At 44.1% G+C, this 17,776-nt stretch overlaps 1 protein-coding gene across 1 annotated transcript in view; it reads left to right on the top strand.

Moving 5' to 3' along the window:
* Positions 1 to 12,730, top strand: part of pnpla7b (patatin-like phospholipase domain containing 7b) — a 251,703-nt gene extending 238,973 nt beyond the window's left edge. Inside the window, exons 34-36 of the mRNA XM_052037480.1 lie at positions 1,536 to 1,617; positions 3,173 to 3,279; positions 8,945 to 12,730. Of these exons, the coding sequence (XP_051893440.1) occupies positions 1,536 to 1,617; positions 3,173 to 3,279; positions 8,945 to 9,007 (252 nt within the window). The 3' untranslated portion in view covers positions 9,008 to 12,730. The remainder of the gene's footprint in view (positions 1 to 1,535; positions 1,618 to 3,172; positions 3,280 to 8,944) is intronic.
* Positions 12,731 to 17,776: the final 5,046 nt, after the last annotated feature.

Genomic DNA, 17,776 nt, shown 5'->3' with positions numbered 1-17,776 from the left:
ATTCGATTGTTCTAAACAAAAAATCCGCCTGGTCAGTCACTCCTTAAAACTAGCAACATCTCAGTAGGTCTCCTTTGCATGCAATCCCATAACCTCCTTGCAGTTATGTAGTACCCTCCAGTGGCATAATTCGTGTTTCATACAATTCTAATGTGACCTAATTTATCTCAGCCAATAATGCCTCCTCTACCAGCTTGTTTGCCTCTCCTGTCAGCTTCGGAGATTTGTGGCTGAGCGCATTGCCAGTTCTCTGCCTTCACGTGGTATTTGCTTCCTTATCCTCTGCACTTTTCATTTATTACCTCTACCTTTACAAATGTTTCACAGATTGAATTCCATTTTCCATTTCTTTTTGCCCATCTGACTAAACTGGTGATACCTCCCTGTAGCTGTGGTCACTTTCTCTCTATTTACGGTCCTAAGGAAGAACAGACCTCCTTGGAGAACATTAAAGATTCTTAGATAAGCTTTAAAAATGATTAGCTAACTTAGCGAAGTCCACCTCTATACTGAATTGTGCTGTGGTGGTAATGTTCTGGAGGTATTCCTCTCATGTCAAACACTGCAGAAACACTATGTGCAGCGGCCTTATTTCTACACTGTGGGCTGCAATAGAGAATTACATCGCTGTCGTAACTGCTGTTAGTTTGTAATTTCCTTTGTAATGTTTGCCCACTAAAGAACACACCGACTATTCCTGGGACAATGTCGATCCCAAACATGTGCCTACCTGATATGCAAACTATCAATTAACGTTATCAATAGTAGGAGCCTTAGTTGTTTTTATCTTCTAATCACAAGACTAAGGGCCCTGAGGTTGTGTACATTGTCCACATTGTACACTGGGTACATTGTACCCAGGCTGAGATTAGCTAACTCACCACTGAACTGGTAGTGGAAGCAGGGACTGTCTGGTCTTTCTGACGTAGTGTTGCATTGATTGTCACTTTTACACTGGACCAATCCAGAGATGGTATAACCAAAGCTAATGCCTGCTCTATGTGTTTTGTCTGTGAAGGTGACCAATTCTTTCCCATTCCACATTGCCAATTTTTATTGCTCTGTTTTTGTTTGCCTAGTTCCAAGCTATGGAATTCCTCCCATTCTTCCTCTCTTTGCTCCTTAAAATCTGTTCTGAAGTCTCCTTGGGTGGTTCATTGTCAAATTTTGCCTGCTAACATTGAGGTTAAGTAATTCTACCATTTTACTATGTTAAAAGCTCCATGTGAATGCAAGTTGTTTTGAGAGCTCTTGTTGAATTGGGGGGAGAAAAAGATAATTTATCTTGCTGAGAATTTTAAAGGAAACTTTGGTAATAATGCACAGTGCATGTCAGACAGAACCTGGTGATGGTTTGGCTCGGATGTTTTGAGGAAGGTTCTCTCGGATGCTGACTGGCTCAGCTCTTTGTGCCTTGCCCAGAACTTTGTGCTTCTATTACTGCTAGTCTGCAAACACAATATCAAAGAAAATCTAAACAAAAGTCTTTCTATTTCTCTCCTGCTCTGTATAACATCGGTATATCCTTCCAACAGGTAACATGTCCAAACACCACCTTTACTGATCTGGCCGAGATAGTATCCAGAATCGAACCTGCTAAAATACTTGCTGTGGATGGTGAGTAAACGAGCTCCCTTTTGCTTCAGACACTACATAAAGGCTTTGTACAACACTACATGGTCTTTTGTCGTATATCATCTCATTTAACCTATTGATTAACATCAGCTCCCAAGATTGCCCCAACGTTCATTGCCATTTGTTTGATAGTTTTACTCCCCCTGTCTTCCTCCTTTCCTTTCAGCTTCTGCTTAACAGAACATGATTTGCATGAACTGAGGATATTTTTTAAGTTAAAAAAATTGCATTACTTACCCTAATGAATGATTTACGTCCTAATTTTGAAGTCAAACCATGTATGTTGGCATCCTCCTGCTTATTGCACTCTTTCTGTTTGAGTGACTGACCAGGCACTGTTCCATGTGCTCTCTAATGCACATGTGAAAAGTCTGTCTCTACCTCCCTTGCATTTGCATTTCCAGTGCACATCCTTGCACACTCCATCCTTTCCCTCAGCTTCAGTCTTACCCTCTACCTTTTCCCCTCAGCCCTCGATCTAACCCTCACCTCTGTCTCTTGCCCTGTACCACTCCCTTGCCCCTGCCCTCTCTACCTTCTCAAAGGCACCACTTCCAGTGCTGTTCTCTATGTTGCTATGGATCAGTTTAGTCTTTCCTTTGCTTTCAAAATGCATGAGGGGTTCCAGTTAGAAGCTGGGTGCCCCACAAAGTTATGGATCCAACAGAGAGCCACCACTGAGTTGTCCAGTTTACCACTGACTTGTATTCTTGATGACGTTTTCTTTCCCCCAAAGCCAGACACCAGTTAACCTCCACATGAGAAGTGAGTAGACAGTAGTAAACTTATCACCATGGCAGTGGTATCTATAACCAGAGGGCAGAGGGTTAAGCCAAGGAGTAAGAGGTCTAGGAGGGATAAAAGGTAGAATTTTTTCACCTTAGAGTGGTTGGAGTTTGGAGCACACTGCCTAAGAGGGTAGTGAAGGCAGAGATTGTCACATTTATGAAGTGTCTGGACAAGCACTTGAATCACCAAGGCATAGAAGCCTACAGGCTAAATATGATTAGTGTACATGAGTACGATGGTCAGCATGGGCAATGTGGGCCGAAGGGCCTGTTCCTGTGTTGTATGACTCTGTGACCCCTAGTCAGGGAACACCTCCGTGTGGACTGTATCCTCTCTGGTGGAACTTGAATCCCGTGGTGAGCCGTGGACAGTTAACCATCAGGCTCGGCTACGATGACTGCTGTTGTCAAATAGCCTGATAGTGCACATGGCTGGGTTCACACACAATGAGTAGAAACCTGGGTCAGCTGTGGACAACTTTCAACATAAGCCAAAGCCGGGGTGACTTGGTGTCTTTGCAAACAAAAAAAAGTGTATTTCCATTGAGAAAATGTTTTATAATTTGTTTAAAAGTATTGAACAAATTTGGGGTCTGGCACATGCTGTGGAAGGCACAAATCATGACTGCCACTCTTCCACTATTGTTCATTAGCCTTGGGCTGTGGAAGGCCTGTTCTCTCCACATCCCGGGCTAAGATTACTCTGCCAGTGCTCGATCTTAACATAACGTTTGCTGCCTATTCTGCAGATGAGTCTGACTACCAGACAGACTATGAAGAGGACGCTTTCGACACCGAGAGGGAAGACTATGATGGTGTCCCTAGTGAGCAGAATGAAGATGAAGTCTCTAACAGTGTAAGACAGATATCTATTTTTGTTGACTGATTTTGAGCCCCATCAGTTCTGAATGAAGACAGAAGCCATATTCAGCTCATTAAAAGCTGCCTGTCCCTTGCAAACCCTGACAAAGCTGCTGCATATTTTGAATTTATTTATGTCTGATTCTGTTGCCTTTGCTCTGTCTGTTTCTTGTCACTGCACAAAGGCCTTCAAAACAACTAATGCACGCAGAATGTGGGCTGACAGCTCACCCTTTCGACATCCTTTTTTACCCTCGCCTACTAAGCATCTGACTCAGTCCTCAGTGCTCCTGCTGTCCCAGCACCCACGGTTTATGGAGGAGAGGGTTCTTGATTTCTGAACTGTCCTTTGCCTGAAACTGGGTTTTCCATTCCTGCCTCCCCCATCCCCCCACGCCGAATGGACAAGATTTAGTTTTAAGTAGTCCTGAAGAAGCGTCCTGACCCGTAACGTTAACCGCCTGCTGGGTTCCTCCAGCATCATCGTGTTTTTCATTTAGTTTTAATTTGCTTGTTTGTTGTCCTTAATCTGCCCTCTTCCACTCAAAAGAAGTGTTTGATGAGGATCCAGTCTATCGTTCACATTTTAAAACATAACATCACCACATATTTCCATTTGGAAATATGGCAAAATGATCTGCCCCTTAATTGGGGTAGAGCCACTTTAAGAAGACAACCTGAATCGATATTTTGTTTAAGAGAAGATTGCCTGATCTAAAAATGTCTCTTGAAAAATGGAAGGAATGAAATGGATCATGACAGATAATTAACCATCAAAGCTTTCAAAGCCTGTTCAGTTTGACAAAGACTTAATAGACTTAAAGTATCTCTGGTGCACAAAGAAGTCAGCCAAACTCTCACTATCTTTGCTTTCAAGTTATCAGCCTGGATTAGTTGGTAAGTCTCTATCATCTTGAGTCAAAAGGTTACAGATTCAATCCCAGCTCCACTATTTGGTCATTGAATCTGGCCCAAAGCTTCAGTGCAGAGTGGTTTGCTGGCTCGGATATTTAGCTCCTCTGTTTGTTCCAATTAAGTTGCAAAATAAAGAAATCCCTGTTCAAATCAGATGAGAAAGAGAGAAGGAAAACAGGAATACTGGGATTCTCTAGCCCCACAACCCTCTGAGATCCCTGCACTTCTTCTAGTTTGGCTCCTTGTTTTCATCTCCCCTCCTTTGCCTTCTCATGCTGTAGCCCTGAGCTCTGGAATTCCTTCCCTGATGTTTTCCATCCTCTAAAGTTCTTCCTTAAAACCAACAAATCCATCATCCATCATTTTGCTTTTCGCTCCTTGAAACCACCCCTCTAACCAAGCTTTCGGCAACTTCTCCTTGTATGACTGGGCATCAGGATTTTGCTTGATGATGCTCCTGTCATACGTCCAGGGATGACCTAGTACATTCCAGGTAGTAGAGAAATTGCATCTATCCTAACCAGAAATCTCAGTGAACAGGGAAATCCACTCTTACTAAAGTCCAGATCCAAGGCTTTCAGGAGGGATGACCCCCACTGTATAGTGTAAGTTAAGTAAGTTCTCCAGTAAAGCTATCAGGGAGGCCAAGAGAGAATACCAAAGCAAGCTAGAGACTTAATTCAATCAGGTGGATGCTAGGTGACTGTGGCAGGGCCTGAATACCATCACTGGCTGTAAGCCAAAACCGGGTGTGATCTCTGGCAACTACTCATCTCCAGCAAACGTGCTCAGTGCCTTCTACGCCCATTTTGAGCAGGCAAACCAATTTCCCCCGCTGGCTCTGGTGCTTACAACTCAGTGGCAGAAGTCAGATCTGCTTTCACGAAGGTAAACTCCCGACTGGCCACTGTCTTTGCCGACATCTTCAACTTCTCACTTCAACAGACTCCTGTCCCCATCTGCTTCAAGGAAACCTCCATCACTCCAGTCCCCAAGAAAAGTAAAGTGTCCTGTCTCAATGACTACTGACCAGTAGCACTAACATTGACCATATTGAAGTGCTTTGAGAGACTGATAACAGCCCACATCAGAGCCAGCCTCCCAGACAATCTGGACCCACTGTAATTTGCATAAAGGAAGAAGAGGTCTGCAGATGATGCCATCGCCCTTGCACTACATTCAGTTCTGGATCACGTCAACAATAAGAATACATATGTCAGGATGCTATCCATTGATTATAGCTCAGCCTTCAACACCATAGTACCTAATAAGCTCACCTCTAAACTCTTGGACCTTGGCCTTGGGGCTCCCATCTGCAGCTGGCTTTTAGACTTTGACTGGCAGATCTCAGTTGGTTAGAATTGGTCATAACATTTCATCCACCCTGACCCTTAACACTGGTGCTTCCCGGTGTTGCGTGCTCAGTGCCCTGCTCTACTCCCTGTATGCACGTGACTGTGTGGCCAGATACAGCACCAACTCTATCTCTAAGTTCACCGATGATACCACTGTTTCAGGCTGGATCAACAACGATGATGATACAGAGTATAAGAAAGAGATCACGAACCTTGTGTCATGGTGTCAGAACAACAATCTAGCCCCTAATCTCAGCAAGATGAAAGCTGGTTGTTGACCCAAGGAAGTAGAGGAGGGTTGAGGGTGAACACAACCCTGTCCTCATCAATGGAGGTGCTCTAGTCTAGAGATGGTCGACAGCTTCAAGTTCCTAGGCATCCATGTCACCAGCAACCACACCCGGTCCCTCCATACTGATGTGGTAATCAAGAAAATGCATCAGCCTTAGGCATCTGAAGAGATTTGGCTTGTCCACAAGCATTCTCTTGAACTTCGACAGATGTGCTATGGAAAGTATCCTGACAGGTTGCATCTCAGCCCAGCGTGGCCACTGGTCTGGACAAACGGAACTCTGTGGTAAACACTGCCCAGTCTGTCACAGGTTTGTCACTTCCTTCCATCTAATCCATCTTTACAATGCATTGCTTCAGGAAGGCTACCAGTATCATCAAGGATGCCTGCACCCCCTGACCATTCCCTTTTCTCCCTTCTACCTTCTGGCAGAAGATACAGGAGCTTGAAAACCCAGATGACCAGACTGAAGAACAGCTTCTTCCCCACTGCTATCAGACTTCTGAACCAGCCACCTCTTTAACATCCCCTTCCCGATAGTGCTGCCACATTGTCAGACACTTAATTTCACCTCTTAGTTATTCTGTTATTGTCACTTCAGCATTTCTTTTTGCACTACTTCAAATTGCACTACAATCTTCTGCATCATTCTGCTGTTTTGTGCTAATCACTGTATTTATTGTTCCATTTATTATGACCATGTACACTGTTTACTCTTTGAGCTTCACATGAACAAGGAATTTCATTGCACCCTGGTGTGTATGACAATAAACTAATCTGAATCTGAAGCAGGGAAGGATAAGAGGAAATATAGTGGAGGTCTAAAAATTAAAGGACGTTCAGAATAAATTGAAAGAGACCGTTTCCACTGCAGGATGTTTGTTAATTTAAAGGAGGCAATTGGCAAAAAAGTAGTTCAAGGCAGGAATGAGAATTTACTTTGTGCTTCAAGTTAATTGGAAATGCACAAGCATATGGGCTTGTGGGGAAGGAGCGGACCTATCTGGTGAGTTATCTGATGGTCTAAGTGACAGCGTGTATCTGTCCTGCCCATCATTACTGTAAACTGTGGTCTGTTCCTGTTCCCACCCTCTTCATGGTTTCCAACATTTTCAAGCTTTGTGTTCTCTGCAGAGTTTGAAATGATACCTCATGTATTCAGGTACAGATCGTTAATATATCAAAGGGTGCAGTGCACTGCTTCCCAAACACCACTGCTTATCACATCTGTCCCTAAAGCCTTCTGAAGAGCCACCTATTTAATCATGTCATTTGTCCTTCACTGGCCTGCCGTACATTCCTGCTTTGTGCTTGATCATCCCCTCTGTGAACTACCATTGGGCTTGTGACCATTTTAGAAGGGACTCTGTAAAAGAAAATTGCAGCAACCACACAAGGAAAAGGTAACTTGGCTTATTGGTAATTGTACCATAAGAGGATCTGCAGTCATAGAATCATACAATACTTATAATACAAACTGAGGCCATTTGGCCCATCACATTTGCATCAGTCAAGAAAGAGCTACAAAACCTAGTCTCAGTTTCCAACACCAGGTCTGCAGCCCTGCAGGTTAAAGCTTTTCAAGTACACATCCAAATACTGTTTAACTGATGAAGCCCCCTGTTTCTACCACGTGTTTCAGACCCCTACCGCCCTTCTGGGTGAAAACATTCTTTCTTCATTTCCCCCTCCTAATCCTTCTACCATTTACTTTAAATCTTTGTGTCCTGGTTTTTGACCTCACTGCTATGAGGAATAGATCCTTCCTATTTACTCTATAGAGGCCCCTTATAATTTTATAGACCTCAATTTATCTCCCCTCTGTTCCAAAGAAAACAACCCAAGGTAATCAATCCTTCCTCAGTTGTCTGAGCCTTGTAGACCTCTCTGCACCCTCTCTCGTAAAGTGGTGCCCAGAATTGTATGCATTTTCCAAGCTGTGTTCTAGTTAGTGTTGCATATAATTCTAACCTACTTGCTCTTATATTCTATCCCTTAGCTAATAAATGAAAGCACCCCGTGTGTCTTTTTAACCACCTTGTTGATCTATTAGCTACCTTTAAGGGTCTTGGGACGTACACTCTAAGGTCCTCCTTTTCCTCCTCACCACTGAATGAATATCCTCCCATTTTCTCTTCCCATGCTGCACCTTCACAAATGCATAGTCTCACACTTTTCCTCATTAATTTCTGTTGCCCTTTTTCTGTCCAACTGATAAGACTATCTGCATACCCCTGCAGTCCAATTCTTCCCTTCTCAAAGTCAACCACATGGCCAATTTTTGAATCATCTGCAAACTTCTTTACCATGCCCCTACGCTTAGGTCGGTATCATTAATGTACACAACAAAAAGAAAGGGGCAGAGTATTGGTGACAGCTTTCTGCTCCCAAACCACCTGTCATACACTACTCTTTGCTTCCTGCCACTGTACCAAGTTTGGATCTAATTGGCCTCTCTTGTGGATCCTGTGGGCTTTCTGTCGAACATGCCCTGTGGGACCTTGTCAAAATCAAGTAGACTACATCACTTTGTCCTCATCAGCTCTCTCCTTTTTACCTTTTCAAAAAATTCAGTCAAGTTAGTCAGAAATGACCTTCCCTTAACAGTCCTTCTGGCTAACCTTGATTGATCTGCTTCTCTAAATGAAGTTTGTACTGATGCACTGGATTATTTACAGTGAGACCTTCAGCAGCATTAGAAGTACTGTTTCCATACCTTTAATCCACACTGAGGGTTATAACCCTCTCTAGCATTTTAATAAAAACATAATGAGGCAAATCTTTTGTTTCTCTGCAATCACAGTACCCCTGCCCCTGGGTCTCACAGTGTTTGTTCCAATGTGACCCCCAGGGTTAGACATCATGTGGCCCAGCTTCTAGGTCAAAGGTTTTGTCCATTACTGACCTAAATGAAGGTTGCACTCCAGTAAACATCCTTTCCACTGTCTCGATGTTCTTTGCAAAATAAAAATCTTTATATTGTTGCCATGATAATGAGGCCAAAGTGAATGTAAGACCAAGAGCTGATAGGCATGCTTAAAGTTCAGCAGATAGGTTTCTCAGCATAATGTATCTGTCGGTTCCTTAATGTGTTGCAGGATGAAGAGAATGGATTAAGGCAGAGGAAACCCATTTCTGGAGCTCCAAGCACTGTGGCCTGATGGAATGAGCCATCAACCTCGTGAAGCTGCATCCCACATAGCTTAGGGTTTACTTGTTTTGAATTCTGATGTTCCTCGCCCTGCTGCCTTTTATGTTAATTGTCACCGGTTGGACATTGTGACATTCTGGGGGAGGAATGGAGGTCACCATGAAAATGTTACCTCCACATCAACTAACGATTAATGTGTGTGTGAAATGGAGGCCTTGGGGATAGTTCCATAACCTAAATGTATATAGTTTTCCAGATCATTTCAAGACCTTACAAGATTACCTCACTTTCCAACACCACCAACAGATTGTTGCCAGAAGAGTCAAAATGACTCATTCAGCACTTTAAATTGCTGCATCCTTCTCCCTGTAGTGTTATAATGTAGAGTGTAAACTCATCTGCCAAGGTAGCTGTGCTTTAAATGCAAAGTCCAACAGGATTTAGATTTGCCTTACAATGCACTGCTGCAGCTGAAGGAGCAGTAGAGTAGTGATGGGGAAGATTTGTTGGCCTTTGTTCAACATACCGGAAGCCTCTAATTCCTCCGTCCCTATGGAGTACCCACTTCCCTCTTGCCTGGACTGCAGGGAAATGAAATGAGTCACTCCCAGACCTGTCTCATCCCACACAGCTGCTCTTAAAAACACTGCCCTTTAAAACACTGCCCTTTTATTTCGTTGTCTGTAGTCTTTTTCAGTTTGAAATGACTGAGCCATGTCGGACTGACCTTCTCACTCTCTCTCTGCTGCATCGAGAATTGAACCATGCTTCCTTCCCTTTGGCTTTACTCTATGTTTGCTTCCAGTGAGGCAACACAAGTCAGTGGGTCCTGGATTAAAGGGAACGGTTCATATTCCACCCCCACCCCCCCCCCCCCCCACCCAAGCCCCCTGTGATCTCACAGTTCTAGTCTTACAGCTCGCTACCATGACACTGTGACTGCTGTCAAAAAAAGTGACACACAGCAGAATCTGCCCATCGCCCAACTCTTGCCTCTCGAATGTGTACTGGAAGACTGTAGGAGCTTGCTCACACTCACACTGCCTGGGGTGTTGCCTGGGGTGTTACCTGGTCAGCTTCTATGATCAAGGAGGTGTCACGTGATCTGCTGTTAGTCTCATTCCCAATGTCTCCCTCTCCCCACCCATCCCCTTACTCCTTGGAAGCGATCACAGCCAGCTCGAGGACCCTCTAAACCCAGCCCTGTGGCCCAGTTTAAATATTAAGTCAATGAGCCCATGCTCATGGTTTACAGATGAACCCTAGAGTGACCCTCACCCTATAATGTTTGAAGCTCCTTGCTTCCCCTATGTCTTCCATCCTCCCCACCCAACACCGGAGCAAGTGGAATGGGAACTATGCAGATTCAGGCACCAGGACAAACACTGCCTATCAGCCCGTCTCTCCCCAGCAAGGAAGGGTAGGCTTCAGATGGGCTGAATACAGCTTATGTTTGAGGCATTGTCCTAGGCCCTCGTGGTTTAAAGGAGTATTTCCAAAGTAAGCAGTTTCTTGGAGGAGTGGTTGTATGTAAAATGGAGGTGACGGGTTAGTTTCCCAGTTGATGCCCTCACCGCTGGGTGTCCTTACATTGGCACAAGGGCAATGCTGCCCACCACAGTGTGAGATCCTGTGCGGGCAGATGGGCACAATTCACCTTTAACTCCGGATCAGCTCAACCCAGACTTGAGTTGGGGTCAGTTGACTGAATAACGCGAGCAAAATATGAGGAGTCCAAAGAGCAGTGCGACTAATTGGCAGACTCAACTCTGCTCTGATGCCTCATTTCCGCTGGGTCCTCTCCTTATCTAACCGTGCCCCGCAGCCAGATCAGCAGCTGCAGACTAATCATTCAGTGTGTGAACTGCTGTAGCATTGTGCAGCATCTCAGTGAATCAATAGCTGGGAATCTACCTCATACCACAGCCAGTATGAAACACTGGGGGTTAGTTCCCCCTCAGTCACTCCTGGTGTACTCATGCATTCACCCACTTCACGTGGCAAATATTGCCCAGAGACTTCAACGTCTTCTCTAATCCCTCAGACTCCCCACACTCATCTGAATCGACTGGGCTGGCGAGTGCTGTTGCAGCCATTAGCTCCGCCAACCATTCCACCCCCCAACAGCAGTGCACACCAGTAATCTACTCCACTCTTCCCTCGGACAGAATGGCCCACAGCATCTGCTTCTGTTCCCCTTGCTTTGGAACCTCCAGTTGATGGGGGCAGAGAGGGGAGCTCCCTTTATCACAATGCTACCTGCACCTTAAAGCAACAGACATCCCACTGCAGCTTTCCCTGGTTCCTTAGAAGCTGGAAATTAGCCTGTGGATATTTTGCCAGTGGGACTGAGTGAAAGATGTGTTTACCTTCCAGCTCTGAGATTTACAGTGTGCTGGGACTGAGTGCGTCTATGCAGATATCACACTGAGACAACTGTTCATCTTCTGTCACAGGAGCCCGTTGAATATGATGAAGCAGCAGGGAGTCTTGGCAATGATATCACTTGTGCGTATATTAGTTTTTTTTAAATGCTGAAAGATAGCACTAAAATCTACACGTGAGCCTTTAATGGTGTCTCCTGGCAGGGCACCACTCTGTCAGGTGGGAGGGGAATGTCATGTTGGACAACTCACGTCTCTGCAACACATAATCAGAGTCTTAAAACAAGTGAAAAGCTCAATGGGAGCGGTAAACACGCCAAACAAAAAGCCAAAAAGACTGCTTTGTGAAGCACAGTCGCAGGGAATTTGTGTTCTCCTTTGCGGCCACCCCAGTCTGAGTGGGGTAAAGGAATTGTTTTTATTTTGTTGCAATAATCAATGCAATATTTATCGTTATTGAATCTTAGCTGGTGCAGAGATTGGTGGTCATTAACTGGTGTCTCGTGCCTTGACGGTGGAAAAATGAACCCCCTCTCATTCAAGGCTGGTCACAAAATACAAAGTTCCAACCTGTGCACATTCTGCCAATTATGGATTATAGAACATTTAAACTTTTTAATTGATTTATGTCAAATATTTTGCTTTTCTTTCTATAAAGCAAAATGTGGTAGGGGAGGGCATACCATTGGTTTAGGCAATGGGTGGGTGGTCTAACTAACTGTGGACCAAACTCCAACGTTAAAGTAAAGAACACAGCCAAGCTTCCGAGAGTGGACCTGCTTTGATCTTTATACCCATAATAACGTTGTCTGTCCACATCCTGCCAAAGTGTCTTGAGAGCTTGGTGTCTGTAATGAGCTGTGCTGGAGATACGTGGTCCAGTTGCCAACAAGGTAGCTGTCAGGTATGCCAATGAGGTGCAAGCTCAGTCCAGGACCCCTGCTGAGGAAGGGCCTGTCTGATTCTCTTGGTTTACCATCTGGCACCATGCAGTGAGCTGAGCCTTGAACCCCTGAGCTCTTCGATAGCAAACAATGTGACCTCTGCTGCAGAGAATGTGCCAGGATAGAGGGAAGCCTGTTAGTTATTAGGAAAAGGATGAGGATAGGAAAAAGGGGAATTAAAACACCAGTTAATGTCCAGCATACCTCTCAGCTCTTTTATTGTACTTAACACTCTATCTAGTATAATCTCTGCAAACCCCAGCAAATAACATTGTTCCAATTTGTAACTGCTACTTCAGTTTGAATGGGAAGAGATGAAAGTTATCTGTTAGCTGTATGACGATGGACTGTTAGCCCCTTAAACTGTGAGAATATTTATTGTCTTAATAAATACCTTGTATTTTCTTGTGTTGTGTTCACAAGTTCTGCATTGTAAGTGGATCAGTTAGCATGTTGTGGGCTCCTACTGCCTATTGTTCAAATCCAACTTCAAACGTGCCACATTAAAGTTCAGCTGCAATCGCCCTGGCCTGTTTTGGGGAGTTGGAGCCCCTTCACAGCACAACTCCAGTGGATTAACCAAAGGAAAGTACAACTGGTGTCAGGCAAAGCTATGGTGACCATAAGACTTCTCGAGTGGGAGCCAAGCACTCAGCCTCTATCGCTGAAGATGGGAAGCCACCTAAAGTTGTGTAGGTTGTGATGCCATCAGAATGAATCTGCTCCCTCCGTCTAAGCTCACAAGGACTTGAGCAAGATACCAAAGTCCGGTAGGGCCAGCAAGGTAGTGGTAGCCAGTCCCTTCAGCTACCAGTTTGGTTTAGTGGTAGAACTCACCTCTGTATCAAAAGGTCAAGGATCCACTGGCATAATTTAACAGCTCAAAGAACAGGCAAGGCAACATTATTTAAAATGGTCCCTCTGCTTAATTCTGTCTGACCATCCAGTTGGACTTAAGCCCTTATGGCCTTATTCAAAGAAAGCAGCATTCTCCCATGTTCTGGCCAACTTTTTCTTCCTCAATCAACATCCCCAAAACAGGTTATCTCACTATTTAACTCATTTCTATATATAAGATCCTGCTTTACACAGACTGGCTAATGTTTGCCAGCGGGTCACCTGTGACCGGAAGGGACAGGAGAGAAGGGGAAGGTAACAAAAGAAAAAAACTATCTTTAAACATGCAGGAGAGTTACAGACATCTGGCTAACTGGATGGATTCTGGGTTGTACTATGTAGAATGTTAAAGCGGCATTTTTAAAATGGAACAAAAATACAGTCAGACTTGAACAAATGCTTTGGCACAATATATTGTCCACTATTATAATAGTTTACGTAGCTATTTCTTGTACGGAATCTGTATGTAATTAACATGTGAAGTATTTTCACACGTGCCTTTAGATCCATTAAAGATGAGATCTTCATTGTTCCTTGTCTTAAAGTGACTTTATATACAAAAAAATAAAATCGCAGCCAAATTCAGGAAGCATAAACACATCACGGATCCTGATGTGGAGAAGGGAATGGCAGAATGGGAGAAACACATCCTGCATCCTTCTATGTTTTGAGCTTTACAGACGTGAATACAGAGATGCAGCCAATGGAGCAGTTAGAGTCTGACTTCTATCTCCATAGATGTAATTATTATTGGAACAAACCAGGATAGGGGAGATTACTCCCAAAAGAGGTTTGCAATAGGGGTAAACATTTGAGCAAAGGTTGCGTGAAAAGCAAAATAATACTGTGGATACCATAAATCTAAAAAAAAGGGGGAATGCTCAGGATGCTTCACACGTCAGGCAGCGCCCGGGGAGAAATCGCCTGAATGTCTTCTGATGAATTATAATTTCACTCCTGCACTTGGTGTTTTTCGGGAATGCTGTGCTCCCAGTACTTGTCGAGCTTCCTGGTTTTTGTTCCCTATGACCTTGTATTGGCTAATTAATTTATCTCTGATGATCGGCTAAGTAGCTGTATAATTCCAGGGGAAAGGAAACCCTCAGTCATCGCACAGACAACTTGGCTAAGTGTTCAATGAATGCAGAGAGAGGCTTAATACACATCATTTGAATTCCTTCCTGCAGCCAGCCAGCTACTCTGTATGAATTACACTTTGGTACGGTCACTAACTCTGCCCATTAATCCTGCTCTACTCAAGTTTTCCATTGAACAAATTGCCTCTCGCAGGAAGGCTGCGGGGGGAGAGTGAATTCTTCATAACGAGCTTTGGTAATGATTGCCACATGAGGACTGATAGTGCACGCTGAGTGATAGACTCAGTCTGCTCATCCAGTGTAACAGCCCACTATACCCAAGGACTTTGTAGGTGCCCACCCAGCAGACTCTGATTCCCCACTGATACCAGGTTTCAACCCAAAACATCAGTAATTCCTCTTCTCCCACAGATGCTGATCGACCTGGTGAGTTCCTCCAGAAGATTGTTTGTTGCCCCAGATTCCGGCATCTGCAGCCTCTTGTGTCTCCTGCTTTCCAACTGTTCTGCACAACGTATGAATAATTTGTCTTAAGACCTTGTTTGAGTTATTGCAATTACACAAGGCAGGTTTTGCCCCTCTATCCCCGAGAGATTAACACTACTGCTATTGGTTTAGAGCATGTTGATGTAATTACAGAGAGAGTAATGGTACTTGATTTTGTCACTTCGTCATCCCATGACTTGTAGTGAGGAAGAGAGATGGTGTGAGTTTGAATTCACCACAGTCTGTGTTGTTTTTCTGTCAGCCTCAAAAAACTCGCAGTCATGATCAACCAGCCAGTTAAAACCGCCGCATTTGTGCTGTTAAAACAAATCACCCTCGCCACAGAATAAGGCTGTTATTTAACATTGTAAGTATGCTTACAGTGACAGGATTTATTTTCCTGCAATGCTCATGAATCTCCCCTTCACAGAAGAGGAACTGTGCAGGCTTATCCCTGCAATAGGAAGGGAGAATGCTGGGGATGCTCAGCAGTTCAGGCAGCATCTGTGGAGCGAGAAACAGAGCCAATGTTTTAGGTCAACGATCTCTCATCAGAATTGGGAATGGCAAGAGATAAAAAAGTTTTAAAGTGCAGAGAAAGGGAAGGAATGCAAAAGTGATCAAATGACGAAGGAACGGTGGTGCAAAATGGAAGAAAATTGTTAAGTGGACAAATCAGGGTATAAAGTAAGAATCTGGAGGAGGTGTAAATGGGAGCAGAACCATGATGTGAAATTATCAAAGGAGGAAGTGTGAAAGTTGGAACTGGAAACTTGACAAATATTGAGTGCCCAGCTTTCTAAAAGCCTGGAACAACAGGGGTGAAATTAAAAAGAAAATTAGATGCATGAAACAATGTCAGGTCATAGACAGCACAGGCCCTTCAGCCCATCCACACTATTCCCATTTGCCCACATTAGGACCGTACCCTTCTATGCTTTGTCTATTCAAGTGCCTGTCTCAATGCCTCTTAAGTGTAGTGATTGTATCTGATTCCACCACCTCCTCTGGCAGTGAGATCCAGATATCAAACATGCTCTGTGTAAAAAAAAACTTGCCTGTCAAATCCCTTTAAAACTTCCTCCACTTGCTGTAAATGTACGCCCTCTTGTTTTACATACCACTGCCATGAGAAAAAAGATTCTATTTACCCTCTCTATGCCTCTTATAATTTTATATACTACTACCAGGTCACCCTTCAGTCTCCTTCACTCCAGAGAAAACAAGCCCAGCCTATCCAATCTCTCCCCATAACTAAAGTCCTCCGATGCAGGTAGCATGCTGGTGAATCTCTCCAGTGCGACCATGTCCTTCCTATAGTGTGGAAACCAGAACTGCACTCAATATTCCAAGTGCCGTCTAAACAGTGTTTTGTAAAGTTGCGACATAACTTCCCAACTTTTATTTTCTACGCCCCAAACTATGAAGACAAGCATGCCATACGCATTCTTCACCACCCTATTGACTTGTGTTGTCATTTTCAGGGAACTATGGACTTGAACCCCAAGGTTCATCAACATTCCATAGCACCCTACCACTTGCTGTGTGTCAACACACAATAGGTGCTGGAGGAACTCAGCAGGTCAGGCAGTATCTATGGAGGGAAATGAACAGTCGACGTTTCAGGCTGAGACCCTTCATCAGGATCTTGTGTCTCCATTTACTGTGTATGTCCAACCCCTATTTGACTTCACAAAAAACATTGCCTTGCAGTTGTCGGGAGTAACTTCTATCTGCCAGTGCTCTGCCCAACTTGTCATCTGATCCATGTCCCACTGTAGCCAGCAGGTAAAATCAAGGATAAGGTTAAGATCATGAAAGGCAAGAGGATTAGACAGAAAAAAAAGGCCAAAGTGGCAGTTGTGTGTGGTGGTGGGAAGTTCCAAATTAATCCTTTGTATTGATGTTAAGGAGAAAGGATATGAAGTCATAGAGTCACAAAAGGCAGAAGCGGACCCTTTGGCCCATCAGGTCCACGCTAGCCATCAAGCACCCACTTACATTACTAATGGAAATAATAAACATGGAGAGGGAGGAGATCTATCTCACCGCCAGTGCAAGGTGCAGTAAACTTAGCGTAGTTCCTGCAATAGAACCATGCTGGAAACAGTTCTGACTCGTGAACCTCTCCTCGAGGATTCAACTTGCTGTATAAGCAGATTTTAGTTGATGAAGCTCCGTAAATGCACTGGTTGTCATTGCCCTGACTGAAATATTGATTCTATTTCCTTAAATTCAGGAGATATTGAGACTCATTTATGTCATGACGGTGGCTGTGTCCTTTGCAGAGCACAGAGAGAATTCACGATGGAAAATAGCGTCATGGCATGAAGGATTGAGGTAGAGCTTTCGGATTTTAATTCCAGTGATAGAGTAGTAACTCCTTCACAGATCTAATCACCATCACAGGGCAATAACTGAAGTAAGTACTATTTCTTTCACTTGAAATTCTGGAATCATTGAGTATGTTTTCAGTATATTTAAAGCTGAGGTTGATAGATGTTTGGCCAGTAAGGAAATCAGTAGTTGGGTATCAGGCAGGACGGTGGACAAGAATGTGGGGGGGGGGGGGGGGTGTTGATGGGAATGTGGGGAGAATAAAATGGGTTAGGGTGGGATTAGTGTGGATGGTCGGAGCGGTTTCAGTGAGCCGAGTAGCCCGTTTCCATGGTGTATTTCTTCTTGACTCTATAGGATATGCCATGGAGTTGCTGAATTGTGGACCATGTCCCTACTCCTGCTTCTCTTTCTTTTGTTGGTTGGTTAACAAGGTCAGAGCACATCAAAGTGAGAGCAATATTCTGATGTGAGTTGAGAATTGGGTATGGAAGGGAAAGCAAAGAGTGGGAATAAATGTCTCCCTCTCAGGGTGGCAGACTGTGACCAGTGGGTACTGCAGGGCCCCAGTTAGTCACAACCTATATCAACAGTTTGGCTGAGGACAAAGTGTTATATTTCCAAGTTTGTCAAT

The sequence above is a fragment of the Pristis pectinata genome, chromosome 23 (assembly GCF_009764475.1).
Source record: "Pristis pectinata isolate sPriPec2 chromosome 23, sPriPec2.1.pri, whole genome shotgun sequence".
NCBI classification, from domain to species: Eukaryota; Metazoa; Chordata; class Chondrichthyes; order Rhinopristiformes; family Pristidae; genus Pristis; species Pristis pectinata.
The sequence above is the reverse complement of the archived record's forward strand: the minus strand, read 5'-3'. Positions and strand labels throughout refer to the sequence as shown.